The sequence below is a fragment of the Carcharodon carcharias genome, chromosome 28 (assembly GCF_017639515.1).
Source record: "Carcharodon carcharias isolate sCarCar2 chromosome 28, sCarCar2.pri, whole genome shotgun sequence".
NCBI classification, from domain to species: domain Eukaryota; kingdom Metazoa; phylum Chordata; class Chondrichthyes; order Lamniformes; family Lamnidae; genus Carcharodon; species Carcharodon carcharias.
Window position 1 is genome coordinate 34,911,805 of NC_054494.1, and position 20,825 is coordinate 34,932,629.

Consider the following 20,825-nt stretch of genomic DNA (forward strand, 5'->3'; position numbering starts at 1 on the left):
TGAAGTCACCTGTAGGTGAACATATTTAAACTAAGCTATTTCAAGGGCAAGGTAAGACTGGGGGCTCTTGTTGCTGTCACGATGACTGATTAACAGGCATTCCCTTATTCCTTTTTCCAAAGGCCCCCATCCGAAGGTTCGCAGACGGTCCTGAGTCCCATGGTGACCTGTGGCCCAACAGGTATGCTGCTGTGTAAACCCGTTGTCCTCAGTATGCCTCACTGTGCAGAGGTCTGTGGATCGGACTGGACCATTCAATTCAAGACACAGACTCACCAGGCAGCCTGGGAGGTAAGAACACAAGTGGGTGGTTGGTAGTGAGGGGTATCTCGCTGAGCTAGAGGACCAGACTTGTGCCCTGGGGACATGGGCTGAAAGCAGCTGGTGGAATTTTAGTTCAATTAATAAATCTGGAATGGAAAGCTAGTCTCAGTAATGGTGACCATGAAACTATCTTCGATTGTTGTAAAAACCCAACAGGTTCACTAATGCCCTTTAGGGAAGGAACTCTGCCCTCCTTACCTGGTCTGGTCTCCATGTGACTCCAGACCCACAGCAATGATGTTGACTCTTAACTGCCCTCTGAAATGGCCGAACAAGCCACTCAGTTCAAGGACAACTAGAAATGGGCAACAAATACTGGCCTTGCCAACAACGCCCACATCCTGTGAAAGATTTTTTAAAAAGCTAGCCCACCCACTGACAGCCAGAATCCTGCAGCCTGATAATAATTTTATTTATTTTTTATTCACTTGTGGATTGCCAGTATTTGTTGCCCCATCCCTAGGGATGCCCGGCTAATTCACTGACTGTGCCAGGGGTCTCTGCATAATCCAATAGAGACCCAGTGGAATGAGGCAGCTGAGAAACCCTTTCTTAAATATCACTGGGGCGAGGGAGATTGAAGCACTGTGTCTCTCCAGCTCAAACTTGGGCTGCAAGTGAAACATGTATGCAAAATACTTGTATTTAAGTTGAATGACTTGGCCCTGCCCCCATTCACCGAACTAGCCCTAAGCGTTATTCTGTGGTGGTTGTGTGCAGAAGCAAGTGAAGCAAATGATCTGTCAGTGAATCCGGTTTTTAACCCCATATTCATCATGTTTGTAACCCAGGCCTAAATAACAACTGGGTGGATGGATCTCACTTAGAACCAAAGCACCTTACAGAACAGGAGGAGGCCATTTGGCCTGTCGTGCCTGTGCTGGCTCTTTGAAAGAGCTGTCCGATTTAGTCCCACATCCCAGCCTTTTCCCAATGTCCCTGTGAATCAGTCCTCTTCAAGAAAGTGTACAACTGCCTTTTGAATGTTCCCAGGGGACCTGATTTCAGCATCTTCTCAGATAGTGCGTCCCATTGCTGTGGGCCTGGAGTCACATGTAGGTCAGACCAAGTAAGGACAGCAGATTTCCTTCCCTAAAGGACACTAGCGAACCAGATGGGATTTTATGACAGTCAATGATAGTTGTCATGGTCCCCATTAATGAGACTAATTTCAGATTTATTAATTGGATTCAAATTGCACCAGCTGCTGTGGTGATTTGAACCCACATCTCCTGGGTTTCTAGATTACTAGACCAGTGACACTACCACTACATCACCATTTGCCCTTCCAATGCTTGTGCCTTATAGATGGTGGACAGGCTTTGGAGAGTCAGGAGGTGAATCACTTTGTGCAGAATTCCCAGCCTCTGGCCTGCTCTTGTAGACACGGTATTTATATAAATTTCTGATCAATGGTAACCCCCAGGGAGGAAGAAAGCTTCTTGATCTGAAATGCCAACTCTGTTTCTCTCTCCACAGATGCTGCTTAACCTGCTGAGCACCTCCAGCATTTTCTGTTTTTAATTTGGCACAATTATCTATTGTCCTTATGTCACAAGTGTGCCAGTTTCCCTCGCTCGTCATCATTCTCCTTTCTTAGCTCAGAAAGCTGTGGGCTCAGCCCTGCCTAAATCTCGGCTGACAAGTCCGTGCAGCCTTGAGACTTTGCTGCCTGGTCAGAGATATCAAAGCGATGACCTGTCACCTCATCTGGCTGGCTTAACTGGGAAGATAGGGCTCAAATCCCAGAAAGACAAAATCAGGAATGGTTTCTTCATCCAACCTTGTCTTGTGAATGAATTTTCCCCTCTCCTCCGCTGGGTCTCTCCCCTTTCCCGTACAATACTTAAGGCCCATCTTGATGAACTGCCCACCCTGGAGGTTGCTGCAGGGCAGGGAGAGGTAATGCTCAGTTCCACTTAGTTTCCTGTCCTTATGGGATTGTTACAGCACAGCCCATCGTGTCAGCACCGACTCTCCGAATGAGCAACTTACCTAGTGCCACTCCCCCACCTTCTCCCCGCAACCCTGCACATCCTTTGCGCATCCTTCCTTTTCAGATAACAATCCAATTCCCTCTTGAATGCCTCGATTGAACATGCCTCCACCACCCTCTCCGGCACCACATTCCAGATCCTAACCACTCGCCATGCAAGAAGCTTGTCCTCCTGCCTCCATTGCTCTTTTGCCAATTACCTTAAACCTGTGCCCTCTCATTCTTGACCCTTCCGCCAGCGGGAACAGTTTCTCCCTATCCACTCTTTCCAGACCCCTCAGGATTTTCAATACCTCCATCAAATCACGTCTTTCTTTTCTCTAGGGAGAACAGCCCTGACTTCTCCAATCTATCGATGTAGCTGAAGCAACTAATCGCCGCTCCCTGTGAGGAAGCCCCTTGTCTCCAATTGGGGCTTCTCCCACCTCTGATCCCTGCTCTCACAATACAGCCCGTGACCTCGGTCTGTAAGCAGCCATTGATGGATTATTACACTCCCATCACCAGGCCTGATTCTGTACGCCCCTCAGGTTTCATTCTGACCCTTTACTCATAATGATAAAGGACACCTTCATTGCCTTGTGAATCTTGCTGCAACTCTTCGTATTTAGGACAATAACTAAGTGAGGAGTGGCATGTTTGCTCAGTGTAATGACAATCCTACGTTTTAAAAAATACATCACATTATTAAAACTTTTTAACTTCTGTCATCACCAAGCAGACACCAGTTTACCTACAACAGAAATAGTGCCTGAGGATCACTGCTTATGCCTGAAGTTGATAGCTGTGTGATTGGTTGGATTAGGAGATGCAGTGCTGATTGATGAAGTCTATTACAGGGAGCAGCCGCATCGGAGTTTCCAATCAACAACTCGTGTTTGTAGTAAAATAGTAACATGGTAAAATATCCGACCACATTTCACTTGCAGCAGAAGCAGCCAGCGTTTGACACTGAGCTACATAAAGCGATGTCAGGACAAATGGCCAAAGGTTTGGGGAAATCGGGGACGCGCAAGAGACCAGGATGGAATGTAAATCCCTCGGAGGGTTGTTGGGCCTGAGGGAGGTCACAGAGTAAGAGAGGAGCGAGGCTACAGAGGGATCAGAAGACAAGGATGAGAATTTTAAAATCTAGGTGTTGCTGGACCAGGAGCCAGTGTGGGCAGCAAACACAAGGTGATTGGTGAATGGGGCTTGAAGCAAATTATAATGAGCTCGAGCGAATGGAGGGTGTGAGGTGGTTCGGACAGTGTTGGGACAGTCAAGGTGTTCTGGCCTCTTGCACATCCCAGTTTTAGTCTCTCCACCATTGGCGGCCATGGCTTCAGTTGTCTGGGCCCTAAGCTCTTGAATTCCCTCCCTAAACCAGCTCCACCTCTCCTCCTTTAAGACACTCCTTAAAATCTACATCCTTGACCAAGCATTTGGTCACCCATATCTCCTCCTGCGGATCAGTGTCAAATTCTGTTTGATAACACTGGAGTGAAGCACCTTGGGCACATTTTGCTATGTTAAAGACACTATATAAATACAAGTTGTTATTGTTGTTGCAGTCGATTTAGTTCTCTTTCCAGGTCTGTCAGAATTCCTTCATACACTGTGAATTGCTCTTCATGTTGATAAATGAGCAGCCAATTGATGGATAGAAATGACAGTGTGAGCTCTGCCGGTAGATAAGGGAGGAATGTTGTCCGAGGCTCCAGGGCAACTTTGTTGTTGTTGTTGTTGTTCTCACCTGAACCAAACTATCTCTCTCTCTCTCTCTCTCCAGGAGGTGGTGACTTTGGAGGAGGAGAATTTAAACACCCCGTGCTACTGTCAGCTTGACCCCCAGTCCTGCCACATTTTGTTGGATCAGTTGGGCACATATGCCCTCGTTGGGGAGTCCGTCTCCAGGTCAGCCATTAAAAGACTCCAGCTCGCCATATTTGCACCCACTTCATGCACATCTCTGGAGTACAGCCTTAAAGTGTACTGTGTGGACGACACGCCAGATGCTTTGAAGGTACCTGTTACATTGTAAAAAGCTTCTCCACATCCTTCCTCAGCTTTTGGTGTGTTTCTTTTTTACAGTGACCTTCCTTTATCGCATAGTTTTTAAAGAGTTGTACAAGGAGGATTATTTGAAGGATTTAAAACCTTCCCGGCTCAACATTGATTTCAATAACTTCAGATCATAACAACCCGTCTCCTGTTTTATGCAGCAAGTGCTGGTGATCTTTTCGCTGTTGCCATTTACGCCTCCACCGGCCCCAGCCTGCTGCTTGTTTACTTGTCCCGTTATCACCCCTGTTTTACTTTGCACCAACATCTCTTTTGCCGTTTAATCACCCCTGCCACCTTTTCCTTCGGCAACCCCTCGGGATCGAGGATGACTTGCGTCTGCTCCGGTTCAATGGGTTCTGAGGTGGCCGATAAGTCCAAAGCGCGACCTGCAGCCTCTGCTACATGTGGCGCGGGTGGTGCTTGCAGGATCGGGTAAGATGGAGGTTTGTGCGCTGCCTCTGGCACTTTGACTTTGTCTCTGCCCATTCCCGATGAAGCCTCCCGATGTCTTCCATGCCTTCCCGAGTGCTTTCGCCATTTTGGTCAGTCACAAGCCAGGGTCTCCAATGAGCCAACAGGGATGGCTGACCTCTTCAGGGATGCTTTGAGGACACACCAGTGGCTTTCCGCTCTCCTCCGGGGAGTGTCCTGTCGCGGCTGAGTTCCCTTTTGTTCTTTCCTCCTACCCCACCGGTTCTTTTCTCTGGCTCTGTACTTACTTGGAAACAGTTAAACCCCCAACTCCTCTCAGTTCCAACAGAAGGTCATCAGCCTGAAATGTTAACTCAGCCTCGTTCTCTCCTCGGGTGCTGCCTGACCTATATTTTGTTTTTATTTCAGACTTCCAGCATCCACAGCATTGTCCTTTTAATCTTTATTATCTGTTCTTGGGACCCAAGCAACAATGAGAAAAAAAAAAACCATTTATTCCCTTGAACTGAATGGCTTGGAGGGGCCATCAACTGACACTATGAGTGGGTTAGACAGGGTAGATGCGGAGAGAATGTTTTCACTTGTGGAAGAATCCAAAACCAGGCGGCTGTAACTACAAGGAAGCTATAATAAATCCGATAGGGAAATCAGGAGGAATTTCCTTACTCAGAGAGAGTGGTTAGAATGTGGAGCTCACTGCCACAGGGAGTGTTCAAAGTAAATAGCTTTGATGCTTTCAAGAAGAAACTGGATGAGTACATGAGAAAAAAGGGGATAGAAAGATGAAGGGAAATGGAATGGGAGGAGACTTGTGTGGAGTCTCTAGCACAGACTAGATGGGTCGATTGGCCTGTGTGGTTAGACAAGACTGGGCTTGTTTCCACTGGAGTTTAGAAAGGTGAGGGGTGACTTGATTGAAATATTTAAGACCCTGAGCAACCTTGACAAGGTCGATGTGGAAAAGATGTTTCCTCTGGTGAGTGAGTCCAGAACTAGGGGGCACTGTTTCAAAATTAAGGGTCACCTTTTTAGGGTAGAGATGAGGAGAAATATTTTTCTCTCAGAGGGTTGGGTGACTTTGGAACTCTCTGCCTCAGATGGCGGTGGAGAAGGAGTCATTGAATATTTTTAAGGCAGAGGTAAATAGATTCTTGTTAGGCAAGGGAATCAAAGGCTATCAGGGTTAGATGGGAATGTGGAACTCAAAACACAAACAGATCAGCCATGATCTTATTGAATGGTGGAGCAGGCTTGAGGGGCCGAATGGCCTACTTCTGCTCCTATTTTATATGTTTGTATATGTATACTCCATATAAAAAAATTCACGTGGCGTGCCCTTTGTAGCCTAGGTTGGGTAAGGACGACAGATTCCATTTCCTAAAGGATGCCAGTGAATCAGTTGGTTATTTATAGCAACCTGACAGGTTTCATGCTTTTTTTTTAAATTTGTCTGTTTGGTGCCTCCCTACAGGAAGTGCTGGAGCTCGAGAGGACTCTAGGTGGTTACTTGCTGGAGGAACCCAAATCCCTGCTGTTCAAGGACAGTTACCACAACCTCCGGCTCTCCATCCACGATATCCCTCACTCGCTGTGGAGAAGCAAATTACTTGCCAAGTATCAGGTAGGGGCTGAATTGTCACATCTCCTCCTGAATCATTTACAAAGAATAAATTTGCCCAATTTAATCGAAATTTGACGTTCAATAGCAGCAAGTCTTTAGTAAGTACAGCAACGGAGCTGAAAGCATTCGCCTTGCATTATTATCTAATTGACCACTTACAGCCCAGAAGGAAGCCATTCAGCCCATTGTGCCTGTGCTAGATCATTGAAAGCTTAAATCACACACCCTCAGTAATGGAATCCCGGGGTGGCATTTTACGCCGGCGGGATTTTACGGTCCCTCCAAAGCCAATGGGCTTTTGAAAGCTGTCCGTGTTTTACAGCCCCACCCCCATCACAACAGGGCTGTAAAATTCGGCCCTTGGGAATCTATAGCATAGAAGTGTGCAAGGGAGTCAGGATAAAGTCTCCAGTTGTTTTGTTACTGTCCCGCTGAGAGTTGATTTGGTCCTGAAACCTTCAGACCAGACCAGTTCCCCTGTGTAATATATTGTAGTGGCTGAGCATTTTGTTATATCGCGCTCTCTGCTGCCACCTCTGCTGGGGAGGTGTAAATAAACACAAGAACACAAGCAATGTGTTCCCTGAAAATGCCTGATTGGCTGACTAACCCACCAGCAGTCCAAGGCCTAGGTCCACGAACAAAGGATGGCGGTTGTGCGATGCCTGTGTTGAGCCAGATTTCAATAACAGCCTTTAGAAGAGAAGAGAGAGTGAATTGCAGGAGAGGGAATTGTTTTGGAATTCAGAAGATTCCAGTGCCTTCCACCCTACTTTTCCGAATGGACCTGGTGAGATTTTGACACCGAAATATAAATTATTTCTTCCCAGCCTGGGAATATCAAATGCTTAACATCATTTCAGTCTCTACCAGTCAGGGAAGCCTCCACAAGTCAAGTTGCTATGGAAACTGTTGCCAGCAATACAAGGGCATAGAATGAACATCTTTTTGATGGTTTTTGTGAGTGTCTGTGGTGTAGACGGAGACCAGGTAACCAGATGCAGCTGGGGACATCAGCCAGTGTTCTGCGTATCCACGACAGTCGGCTCTTGTTAGTTGCCCACACGTGTTTTCTTTTCCTGCTGTTAACTCCAGAAATATTGCTTCAAAAGTCCGACTTGATGTGTTGTGATGTATCCTGAAGCAGAGTTGGAATGAAACCAGAGTTCTACCTGATGCTACCTGGTAGCATGGTGTTGATATCACTGGACTAGTAACCCAGAGACCCGGACGAGTGACCTGGAGATATGAGTTCAAATGCCACCATAGCAGCTGTGGAATTTAAATTCTGGAATTAAAAAGCTAGTCTCAATAATAAGGACCATCTGGTTCACTAATGTCCTTTGGGGAAGGAAATCTGCCATCCTTACCTGGTCTGGTCTACATGCGACTCCAGACCCACAGTTATGTGGCTGCCTCTTAACTGCGCCATGAAGTGGCCTAACAGTTGTACTAGAGGTGATGGCTCAGCACCACTTTCTCAAGGGCAATTAGGGATGGGCAATAAAGGCTCAGCTAACCAATGACATCCCACATCCTGTGAATCAATAAAATGACATATTTAATTGCTGATCACATTAAATGGGCACACACCCAGGGACCCTCTGCAAATAATGAAGCACTCTCAGGAACACCCTGTAAATACTCGCAGACTTGTAGGAACCCTCTGTCAATACTGACACCCTCCCAGAGACCCCCTGTAAATACTGACACCCCCTTAGGGACTCCTTCAAATATGACACATTCCCAGGGGTCCTCTGCAAATTCTGACACACTCAGCACCTTCCAAATTGTCAAGCCTTACCATCTGGAAGGTCAAGGGCAGCAGACACATGGGAACATCGCCACCTGCAAGTTCCCCTCCAAGTCACTCACCATCCTGGCTTGGAAATATATCGCCGTTCCTTCACTGTCACTGGGTCAAAATCCTGGAACTCCCTTCCTAACAGCACTGTGGGTGTATCTACACCACATGGACTGCATCAGTTCAAGAAGGCAGCTTAAGGACAATTGGGATGGGCAATAAATGCTGGCCTAGCCAGTGATGCCCACATCCCATGAACAAATTAACAAAAAAAAAAAATCCCAGGGAGCGCCCTGCAAAGGCTGACACACTCTGGCGATCCACTGTAAAGCTGACACATTCCCTGGGGAACCCCCTGTATACTGACACACTCCCAAGGGACCATCTGTAAATACTAACACACACCCCAGGGACCCCCTGTAAATACTGACACACTCCCCGGGGACCTACTGTAAATACTGACACACTCCCCGGGAACCCCCTGTAAATAATGACACACTCCCCGGGGAACTCTGTAAATACTAACACTCTGCCCAGGGATTGCCCATGACCATTGCCCAAACTAAAAGATAAAACACTAAGATAAAAGCAAAAAACTTCAGATGCTGGAAATCCAAAACAAAAATAAAAGTAAAAATAAAAAATATTTTTCCAGGTATTTTTATTTTTATAAAAGACAAAACACTTCTTTGTTAATTATTAGTGAGAGGAATAAAATGTGAGAGTCAATCAACAAATACATCAGGAAAAGAGAATTTAAAAACCTCATACATACTGTGCTCACAGTGTCACCAGCCCCTGCCCCAGATCCTGTCCCAGCCCCAGCTCCAGGGATTCCCAATTTGGAATGTTTTGCTTTAACACTTGCCCTACCGCCCCAAGATTTGTGATGTTTTTGTATTGAGTCATTTTTCAATTAGACACATGTTACACTCAATGAATGGATTGGATGAACATATTAAAATGTGTCTCTCTCTCTCTCTCTCTGTGTCTCTCTCCCTCTCCCGTTCTTGTCTCTCTCTCTCTCTCCTGTAACTTCCCAGGAAATCCCATTTTACCATATCTGGAGTGGTACCCAGAGAGCGTTGCACTGCACCTTCTCCCTAGAGAGGCACAGCCTGGCATCGACTGAATTTTCCTGCAAAATCTGTGTCAGGCAGGTGGAAGGAGAGGGACAGATTTTCCAACTACACACAACCATTGAAGAGGTAAGGCAAAGGATGGTTGGAAGCTGTGATCACAAACCATCCAGACAGAACACACTTGTCTCTGTTACTGAGAATAAATTAACTATTAACTATACTTCAAAAGCATGAAAGAGGGCAGAAGTACAGGACATTGGGAGATGAGTTGGGTTTGATTCCACTACCTTATCTGTATTATATTGAATTTATGGCCAGAAACAGAACATTCAGCCCAACGAGTCCATATCAATATTTATGCCCCACCCGAGCCTACTTCCCGATCATCATATCCTTCTGTTCCTTTCTCCCTCATGTGTTTACCCAGTTTCCCCTTAAAAGCACCTATACTATCTGCCTCAACCATTCCATGTGGCAGTGAGTTCCACATTCCCAACAGCCTCTGTGTAAAGAAATTTCTCCTGAATCCCCCATTGGATTTATTAGTAGCTACCTTATATTTGTGATCCCCTAGTTCTGGTCTCCCTCATAAGTGAAAAAATCTCTATGTCTACCCTATTAAATCCATTCATAATCTTAAAGACTTCTATCAGGTCAACCATCAGTTTTCTCTCATTAAGGCTCTTCAAACTTTCCTGATTTGTATACTTCTCAGACCTGGCATCATTGTGGTATTTTTCCTGCACCCTCTCCAGTGCCTCTATATCCTATTTACAATATGGAGACTAGAACTGTGCACAGTGCTCCCAAGTGTGGTCTATCCAATGTTCTACAAAAGTTTAACATAACTTCTCTGCTTTTCAATTTTACTCCTCTAGAAAGGAACTTCAGTACTTTATTTGCTTTTTTGTTACGGGTAGCTATTTTTGGCAATTTGCGTAGCTGTTTCCCAAGGAACCACTTTGGAACAAAGACCATGGCACCTTTCAGAATCTTGCTGGGTACTACTGACAGCAACATGAGAAGCGAGCTTATGGAGATGTCAGATAGAAACAGAGAAGGCTAGAAACACACAGCTGGATCTAGCAGCATCTGTGGAAAGAGAAACCTAGTTCACATTTCAGGTCGATAACTTTCCTCGGAGCTGGACATACATACGAATATACATGAGGAGCAGGAGTGGACCACTCGGTCCCACGAGCCTGCTCTGCCATTCAGTAAGAACATGGCTGACCTGATTTTAACCTTCTGCCTCCCCGCAATAACCTTTCACCCGTTTGTATATCAAGAATCTATCCAGCTCCACATTAAAAACCTTCAAAGGGCAGAATCGTCCCAGGTTTGCACTAAGCAGGTGGGGAAAAGGACATTTTACCCACCAGCTGCAATGTCAGATTCCTCCCGAACTGGACCTGCAAGGCTGCACTGTTAGCTTGAACCATGATGGAAACTTTAATAAAGACATTGCAAGGGGCTGTGAACACCTCCACCAGTGACTGCGCCATGGCCGCCTTTCACAAGGGGGATTGTACAACTTACCCAATCGGCCAATTGCTCTGCTGCTCCCTAAAACGCACATTTATTTGCAGTCTGTGCCCGAGGGGTGAAAAGTTCTGGAGTATTTGGTAGCACTTTCATGATTTTGCATTGCTTAGTGGGGGGGAGAAAAGCTTCGGGGCCCAAATGCAAGCGTGTCAATGGAGCTGCTGCTGAACAGTCTCAGCTATAGAGGAATGCTCACTTTTGACAAGCTTTTCCTAGAGTGTGGCCACTTCCCTCACCCTCCCCCACTCACCCCCAACCCCCTGGCATGTGCTTGAGTAGTTCCTTCAGTCTGTCCATGCTGTCTTGCCCCCGCTCACTTTATTTACTCTTTTCTTACTTAAGTACCTATGGAAACTCTTACTGTCCGTCTTTATATTCCTAGCTGGCTTTCTCTCGTACTCCTAATTTCACCCTCCTTATTAATGTTTTTATCATTCTTTGCTGTTCTTTATATTCTGTCCAATCTTCTGACCTGCCACCCGTCTTTGTGCAATTATATGCTTTTTCGTTAAGTTTGATACTATTTTTAACTTTTTTAATTAACCACGGATGGTGGGTCCACCCCTTGGAATTTTTCTTTTTTGTTGGAATGTATCTATTCTGTGTGTTCTGAAATATCCCTTTAAATGTCTGCCACTGAACCTCTATTGACTTATCCTTTAACCTCATTTGCCAGGTCACTTTGGCTAGCTCTGCTTTCATGCCCTCATAATTACCCTTATTTAAATTTAAAATATTAGCCTTGGACCCACTCTTCTCTCCCTCAAGCTGAATGTAAAATTCAGTCATATTATGATTGCCATTACCTAGGGGTGTCTTCACTATGAGGATATCAACTAATCCAATCTTGTTGCACAATACCAGGTCTAGTATAGCCTGCTCTCTGGTTGGCTCCAGAACATGCTCTAAGAAACCTTCCAGAAAACATTCTATGAACTCCTCATTTGGTTACCTTTGCCCATCCGTTTTTTCCAGTCTATGTGTAGATTAAAAGCCCCCATGATTATCGCTGCACCTTTCTGACAAGCTCCCATTATCTCTTCCTTTATGCCCGGTTCTGCCATGTAGTTAAGGCCTGTATACCACTCCCACAAGTGACTTCTTGCCTTTATCATTTCTCATTTCAACCTACATTGCTCCTACATCCTGGTTTCCTGAACTTAGGTCAACCCTTTCTATTGTGCTAATACCATCATTAATTAACAGACCTCCACTATTTCCTAGCTTCCTGTCCGTCCTAAAGGTCTTGTATCCTTCAATATTCAGGTCCCAGTCTATGTCATCCTGCAGCCATGGGTCTGTCATGGCTATCAGATCATAATTATTTATTTCTATTTGCAGTATCAGTTCATCTGTTTTTTGAATGCTGCATGCATTCAGATACAGAGCCTTTAGTTGTGTCCTTCTATTATTTTTGTAACCTCTAGCCTTGACTGTTGTTTCCCCCTTAGATTTGTACTCTCAATCTCTTCCTGTATGCGCATGTGCTTTTTCCCTCGTAACACGGCTCATTAGAACACCAGCCCCAGCATAGTTCAGGTGTAGACTGTCTCAATGGTACAGATCAAACTTGCCCCAATACTGGTGCCATTACCCAATGAACTGGAACCCACTTCTCCCACACCAGTCTTTGAGCCAAGAATTCATTTCCATAATCTTTTTCGCCCTATGCCAATTTGCACGTGGCTCTGGTAATAATCCAGACACTATTACCTTTGAGGTCCTGCTTCTTAATTTGGTGTCTAGCTCCTCATACTGACTATGCAGAGCCTCTTTCCTAGTTCTACCTATGTCATTGTTACCTAAATGGACCACAACAACTGGATCCTCCCCCTCCTACTACAAGTTCCTCTTCAGCCCTGAACAGATGTCCTGAACCCTGGCAATGGGTAGGCAACACAGCCATCTGGACTCTTACTCTTTGCTGCAGAGAACAATCCCCCTCACTATACTGTCCCCAACTACCACTACATTCCTTTTTGCTCCCCCCCACTTGAATGGCTTCCTGTTTCATGGTGCCTTGGCCAGTCAGCTCACCTACCCTGCAGCCCCCCACTCTCATCCAAACAAGCTGAAAAGACCTCAAACCTGTTGGACAAAAGGAAAGGCTGAATCTCCTGCACTCCTGCCCTCTGGGTCCCCTTACCTGCCTCACTCACAGTCACACTTTCCTGCCCCTGACCACTGACCAAATCAGAAGACCCTGTCCCAAGAGGTGTGACTGCCTCCTGGCACAAAGCATCCAGATAGTTTTCCCCTTCCCTGATGTGTCACAGTGTCTGCAGCTCAGCCTCCAGCTCAACGACTCTTAAGCCAACGCTCCTCAAGCCACAAACACTTATTGCAGGCATGTTTGCCCTGGATCACACTGACATCCAGGAGCTCCCACTTGCTGCAGCCTTGACACATCACCTGTCCTGCCACCCTTAATGTGTCTTTAATTAGCTATTTAAATTATTTTACTCAATTACTTATTGTCTTTTTAAATATTTTTTTATTAACCTTACCGCCAATTTGTATTCTTTTTAAACCTTAGGAATAGAATAGACCTTAACCACTTACTAGGTGCTCACCAAACAGTTAGTTGCTACCCCTGAAGTAGAACAAGATGGTGAAAAAGTTTAAAAAAGGCAAAAGCAAAGGAGCATCTGCCTCTCCTCCTCACCTGACTCCCTAATCACCTAACTCCCAGCACTCTGTGCAGAGTCGCACTCCGTCCTATGTTGCACTGAAATGATTGTTTATATCCTGCTGAGGCTAAGGGATTATCTGACTCCAGTTACAAGAAAACTGGTTTAAGCTGCTTCCTTTCATTTGCTAACTTCAGATGCTCTTGCAGTAGAGCCCTGAAAACCCTGTTTAAGGCTGGGAAATTTAGAATTTAGACAGTAAATTTCAGTTAAATGCTAAATACAAACAAAAGTTAGATTTTTACAAAGAGATTGACACTCCCTTCCTCAATCAAACTGCCAGCAATCAAAATTTTAGGATGTAACAGGTCGTAAGCAAGTGAGAGGGGAAGAGGACATGGGAGATAGAGGAAAGAACGAAAGGGGAGGCCTGATGGGATGGTGGGGGGTTCAGAAAGATTAAACCAGAGGGATGGACCACATTGCAAGACAAAAGGAGCTGGTAATGGGATAAATGAAAAATCAAAAGTTATGTCTAGAGGTGGTGTGAATGGCAACAGCGGGATCATTACTAGCGTTAGGTTTTCAAAACAATTGGAGCAATGCTTATGATCTGAAATTATTGAACTCAGTTTTGAGTCTGGAAAGCTGTAATGTGCATTATTGGAAAAGGAGGCGCTGTTTCTCGATCTTCCATTAACCTGATTGGAACCGAGTCAGAAACCGAGGACAGAGATGTCAGTGGGAGTAAGGTGGAGAATTGAAATAATAAGCCACAGAAGTTCGGGGTCACAGTTGAGATGTCCTTCTGTTTGGTATCTCAATCCCTCTTTTAAAATGCATTAATTTCACTAGAATTATGAAGAGAAGAGTGGTCACTTCTGTCCTCACATTGGGTCAAGCAAATCCTGAACATTAATATTTATATCTATTTTGTTTGCATTGTACTCTTGAAGTTTGAATTGGCATTAACATAATTAGAAATATTTCTTGTTTTCCTTACAGAATGCCAAAGGTGTTAGCCCATTCCACACACAGGTTGGCACCAACATAACCACCCAGGTGGGCCCTTATGCCTTTAAGATTCCATATTCCATCAGGCAGAAAATCTGCACTAACTTGGATGCACCAAATACCCGAGGCAATGACTGGAGGCTCCTGGCCCAGAAGCTGGGGGTTGACAGGTGAGCAGAAATTTGACTTACAGTCTCTCAACAAGTGGAATAAATTGAAATGAATTGGTTCATGAATGGCCATCATGAACAAAACGGAACTTCCACCAATCCACATGCTATTTATTTATGGAGTGAATATTGACACCGCGGTGTCAGCCAATGAACTGAAGGTGGGCGGGACTTGATGTTCTAATTTACTCATAAACTACAGCAAACAGTGTCCAAGTTCTTAATAAGATCACAAGACGTAGGACCAGGAGTAAGTCATTTGGACTCTCAAGCCTACTGCACCATTCAGTAAGATTCTGACTGATCTGATTGTAGCCTTATCTCCATTTTCCTGTCTGTCCCCATAACCCTTGATTCCCTTGTAGATTAAAAATATAACTCAGCCTTGAATCTATTCAAAGACCCAGCTTCTGCTGCTCTCTGGGGAAGAGAATTCAAAAGACTAATGACCCACTGAGAGAAGAAGTTCCTCTTCACCCCCATCTTAAACAGGAGACCCCATGGGCAGAATTTTACGGCCCTGTTGCCATGGGGACCAGGCCATAAAATGCAGCGAGCTGTTCAAAAGTCCATTGACTTCTGCGGGACTGTAAAATCCCACTGACATAAAATTCCACCCTTTATTTTTAAACTGTGCCCACTGGTTCTAGGTTCCCCCATGAGAGGAAAGATCCTCTCATCATCTACCATAGAACCATAGAAAAGCTACGGCACAGAAGGAGGCCATTCGGCCCATCTTGTCCATACCAGCCCGAGGACGCCCAGGTGCCCTTTCTAATCTCACCTTCCTGCACCCGGCCCACAACCCTGCAGCTTACAGCACTTTAGGTGCAGATCCAGGTACTTTTTAAAAGAGTTTAGAGTTTCTGCCTCTATCACCAACTTGGGCAGCGAATTCCCGACTCCCACTACCCTCTGCATAAAAAAGTTCTTCCTGATGTCCCCCCTACACCTTCTGCCACTTATCTTGAATCTATGTCCCCTGGTTCTAGAATTCACCACCAAGGGAAACAATTTTATCCTGTCCACCCTATTTATTCCCCTCATAATTTTGTACACCTCAATCAAGTCACCTCTCAGCCTTCTTTGTTCTAAGGTAAATAACCCCAACCTATCCAATCTCTCCTCGTAGCTACACTTTTCTAACCCTGGCAACATTCTTGTAAACCTCCTCTGCACTCTCTCCAGAGCTATTACGTCCTTCCTGTAATGTGGTGACCAGAACTGCTCACAATACTCCAGTTGTGGCCTCACCCTGTCAAGCCCCCTCAGAATCTTATATGTTTCAATAAGATCACCTCTCATTCTTCTAAACTCCAATGAACATAAGCCCAACCTGCTCAACCTTTCCTCATAAGACAATCCCTTCATCCCAGGAATCAGCCTAGTGCACCTTCTCTCAACTGCTTCCAGTGCAAGTATATCTTTTCTTAAGTAAGGAGACAAAATTGCACAAAATACTCTAGGTGTAGCCTCACCAATGTCCTGTACAGCTGTAGCAAAACTTCCCTACTTTTGTACTTCATCCCTGTTGCAATAAAGGCCAACAGCCCATTAACTCTATTTCTCTCTCCACACTTGCTGCCAGACCTGCTGAGTTTTTCCAGCATTTTCTGTTTTTATTCGATTTGCCTTCCTTCTTAACCAAAGCTATAGCCAAGTCTCTCGATAGAAGCAGGATTATTTCCCCAGCAAAATGCAGTCAGTGGAGGATAGTAATACAGTGGATGTGAGTAAAATCAATCTCAGGCACTTAGAGCAATACAGCTGGATTGACGGGGGGAATGATCTAATTCTCCCCATTCCTCTGGGAATAGAGGTGTCACTGGACACAGCCATCAATTTATTAATCTGTCACATTTCAGTCACACTTGAATGTATGTAAAATATAGATAAATGAGAAAGCAAGCCAGTCATTTCATTCAGACCTGCAACCAGAAACCTATTGCACTGTTAGTGTAAATTTAGAGATAGCAGAATGACCTCCTTTATTAATTTTGTTCCCTTCGCTCATGTTTAGGTATCTCACCTATTTTGCTACAAAACTTAGTCCCACTGGGGTCATCCTGGACTTGTGGGAAGCCCAGCATCAAGATGACGGAGACATCAATTCCCTCGCTGGCGTCCTTGAGGAGATGGGCAAGAGTGACGTGATGGTAGTCATGACGACAGAAGAATGCTGAAACTTGGATAACCTTACCCACATAGTGATGGAACCCTAGCATCTATGACAACTGTTGTAGAAATCAGCTTGCTGTTCACTGGAGCACCAAGCCAATTAGGAACTTGGTAATTTTTACACGAGAGTTGAAGATGTCACATTCAATCTAGACAAACCCTCTCTCCTCTCAAAAGCTTTGGGCAGCTTGTAAAAGGTTAACAGTTTCTTAGGAAACGCATTTAATTTATTATCCATATCTTTGGATGCTTTTTTTTTGCTCCTATCGTGAAACTTTGTATAAAACCCAAGGATTTGTTTACATTCACAGCTGATGTAGACATCACTCAGATCCTAGTGCACATGTTGTACAAAAGAGTAGGGAAGGAAACCAACTGAGCTGCTCACAACTGTTTACGAAGAAGAAGAGAATGAATTGTAGATGCAGGCAGTTGTCGCTGGGCCATGTTATCCTCTTTCATTTCATTTTTTACGTAGCCATCAAAAATTCTGTGTTCAGGCTTGGAAGAAAACATTGCAGATGCCACATCTGTGCTGGTTTCTCCCAAGTCATGATTGCAGAACACGTCTTAAGAGTGATTTCCAAAGTTTTTCTCTCTTTTTGATACCAGCTCAGTGGTCCAAGCTGAGAATGCCCATGACCAAGCACTTAACAGGCTTGTACAAGATTCTCTGTCCACTATTGCAGTGGTGGCATTTGAAATAAGCGGGTTAATGTGCACAGAGGAATGTCTCACAAAGGTTAGCGGGCACTCAGCCAGTAGTATCAACCACAATCATTTCTAGCCTGGCATTCATCATTTCTGATTCGCATGAAGAGGTTTCTGAATCCAGTGCAGGTATACCTCACCTACTGCCCTCTTCCATTCACTCCTCCTTCCCCTCTCTCCACTGAGATATACAGGAGTAATTCCTACCTAATCTTCGCTAAGTTGAAGCCACAAGCTAAGGTGGTTTAGGACTGACGCCAAGCAATAGTGATTCACCGAAGGAACCTACCATTCCCAGGAGAAGTTTTTCTGACTGTTGAGCTTGCAATGTCCTCATAGACAAAATAGCCAAACCCACATACACCAACCCAGGACTTGGACCCGCAACATGAAGTCCAACGTTTGACTTGAATGAATATGGCAGAGATTTTACTGCGTTAAAGTGCTTTTGATACTTTAAAGCACATTTTCAGCATTATATTCTGAACCTTAATTCTGCTTTTGTTTCTCTGAATCTTAATTTTGATGCTGAATGTTAGTCGATGCCATCTATGAGAAGAATACAGGAAACATATTGAAGCATTTTGACATCCCACCATCATTTAACACTTCCCATATCCTTTCATAAGAGAAGCTTCATTCGGTGGTGTAATATTCTCTGCTGCCCACACCTTACTTCCTCCCCACCTCCGTCCATCTCACTGAGCTGTGTAATGCCTCAAAACAACGTCATTGATGAAACCTGCGGGACCTGGAACTTCTGGTCCTTGAAGCCTTGTTAGCACAAACGTTGACAGCTGGGAGAATTGTAAAGCCATTTCAGAACTCTGGGACTGGTGTCTGGAGATAGCTGTGGACTGAATGAGGTCAAAGTGCGTCATGCACGGAGTTTCTTCCTTGTACAGGACATCTTAAGGAAGTGCTCGCTGGGAGGTGCTACCCAAATGTTGGGATCATTTTTTTTTCAGGAACTCTCTCAGATGGCAAAGCCCTCCAAGGTTTCATTCTCCATCTGATTCCTAGTTTGAGGATCAGTATCCAATGATGTCTTATTCCAAACTTGCCTTTAAATAAAATACCTTTGGTTATCACCATGCATTGAAAACATCCTTAGTTGACTGAAAGGTCAGGCCAACTTGAAAAATAAATTAATATTGGTTGAATGTGGGAGTGTGTGAAGCATTTTTGATGCTGTGTTAGTGTCAACAAAAGTATGAAATATCCAAGGCTACTCCACCAGAAGTGACATTGATATTAGTTATTTGTAAATGTTGTTGAAATGTTTAAGTATTTGGTAAAGCGGCACATTGAGTTATTTATTTTCAAGACATTCTTGGACAAATGCATTTTAAATCCATCACTGTGTAATTTTAATTTTTAAATGATTGCTTCAGAAACTGAATCATTGGACATGAATTATCAGCCTTAGTCTAGCTAGAGCCTCTGTGGTCCTTAGCTAACCAAACTGAACAATCCGTTTATAAAGAAACTCATTTGCAGTTCCATATAGGGGTTGCCAACCCTCCAGCATTGTCCTGGAGTCTCTGAGAATTGGCGGCTCATCTTCAGGACACTGCTGCAAGTAACGCCCAGGGAAAGAATCATAGGGGCATTAAAAACATCTTTATTTTGCGACTTTTTTTCATTGGTTATAAAAATATCAGCAGCGACAGGGGGTTCATGGGGGAAAGGCTGTTTGACAGGGCAGGGGCAGCTAGAACACAGCTGATGAAAATCTGCAGGGACACACCCAACCAGAGTTGGCAACCCTAGTTCCCTGGAACATGTATGAAGGAGAGATTTACCCCTCCAGCCTCTATAGCGTGACCCCATAACCAGGAAAGTCGCACACTCCTTTTTAATCAAATGAAATCAAATTAAAGCAGTGAGCTTTTAAAAGAATTCATAGGGTACTGAAGAATTGTTTTAGATATATATTTTATAAAATTATATTTGAACAACCTATGTTGGCTCCTGGTGTCCATTTCTACAATGGTATAATTAAGATTTTGAACCGGGATTGAAGAGTTATCCTGCTTACTGCTGAGGGGGAGGTTGGCACTAAAGTTTAGATGGCAATGGCCAGCATTTTTCAGTATTCATTGATAAAAAAAAATGGCTAAAGGTGTTTTATCAAACAGTTAATCCTCTTTATTTTTCCCTGTGTAAAGGGCACCATTACACCAAGCAGTTAGCAAAATAGTGCTTTAATTTCTTTCGTTCACTCCAAGTGCTATGCAAGTTCATAGAATTAATTCATTTTCAGGCATATCATGATGCTTCAGTTTTTTTATGTACATCTTTCATATATGTATAGAAAAGTGCTAGAATCTATTGCTCTGTCTCTCTTTTCATGTATTTGTTCATTCTGTAAACTACCGATTGTAAATAAGTTTAGCATTCCTATTGTAACAAATTAATTTTTATGCAATAAATTATATTTCCTAGTTTAATGAATCAAACATTGCATTTTTCTTTGGAGGCCTGAAGTGCTAAAAATGGGCACCTGTAATTTCCCAGGGAAACGCTTTGCACAACCAGATCAAATTCTGCTCTCCTATTCTAACACATTTGCAATGACCTTTTCTTCGGTGGGTGTAGTAAAGTTAATGGAACAAAGGTGTACATTAGCTATGAGCTCAATGAATGGCAGAATAGGATTAAGAGGCTGAATGACCTCCTGCACTACATAATGCCCTACAAGTGGGCTTGCAACTCTGTTATAGCGAGAGGACCGAGGTCCAAGTGTTTTAAATGTTTTTACAAAGGCACCTGCAATTCTTAACCCGATGTTTTCCACAAACGGAGTGCAGCCATCAAGCCAAAAAGATGTTTTGCCTACCACACAAATAAGCGCAGGCCCCAACTCTCCCTCCGCCTGCACAGGGAGCGCTGAGCGCTTCTGGGTGTGCGTCACACTGGGTGGGCCTTAATTGGCCCGTCCACCTAAAATGGCTGCGCACAGCCGACCATGGGCAGTGAGATCGGCTGCGCACCCACCCACTCCTGCCCAGCCCACACGACGGGGAGAAAATTTTCCCCAGTGGGTTTATTTTTCCCAAAGACTACAGTAAAACTTATTACTATGAGAGATTTTTATTATCAGAAAGATAAAGTCCAAACACAAAATGAAACAATGGGTATTTGCATTCAAAGGGGAAAATATGTATAAAGGAGCGAAGGCTGCGTGTAAGGGTAGATATTTTTAAGATCTAACAATTGTGAAAAGTCTTCAGCGTCTAAACCTCAAGCTGCTGACTACAAAGAGCTGA

The 20,825-nt window shown here is 44.3% G+C and overlaps 1 protein-coding gene across 2 annotated transcripts in view; it reads left to right on the top strand.

Annotated features, from left to right (window-relative positions):
* The window catches only part of unc5b (unc-5 netrin receptor B), a 243,418-nt gene extending 223,412 nt beyond the window's left edge, over positions 1 to 20,006 (top strand). For both annotated transcript variants that reach the window (XM_041176267.1, XM_041176268.1), the window contains exons 12-17: positions 123 to 291; positions 4,092 to 4,325; positions 6,270 to 6,419; positions 9,267 to 9,431; positions 14,486 to 14,664; positions 16,685 to 20,006. In XM_041176267.1, coding sequence (XP_041032201.1) covers positions 123 to 291; positions 4,092 to 4,325; positions 6,270 to 6,419; positions 9,267 to 9,431; positions 14,486 to 14,664; positions 16,685 to 16,847 — 1,060 coding nt within the window. In that variant the 3' untranslated portion in view covers positions 16,848 to 20,006. The remainder of the gene's footprint in view (positions 1 to 122; positions 292 to 4,091; positions 4,326 to 6,269; positions 6,420 to 9,266; positions 9,432 to 14,485; positions 14,665 to 16,684) is intronic.
* Positions 20,007 to 20,825: the final 819 nt, after the last annotated feature.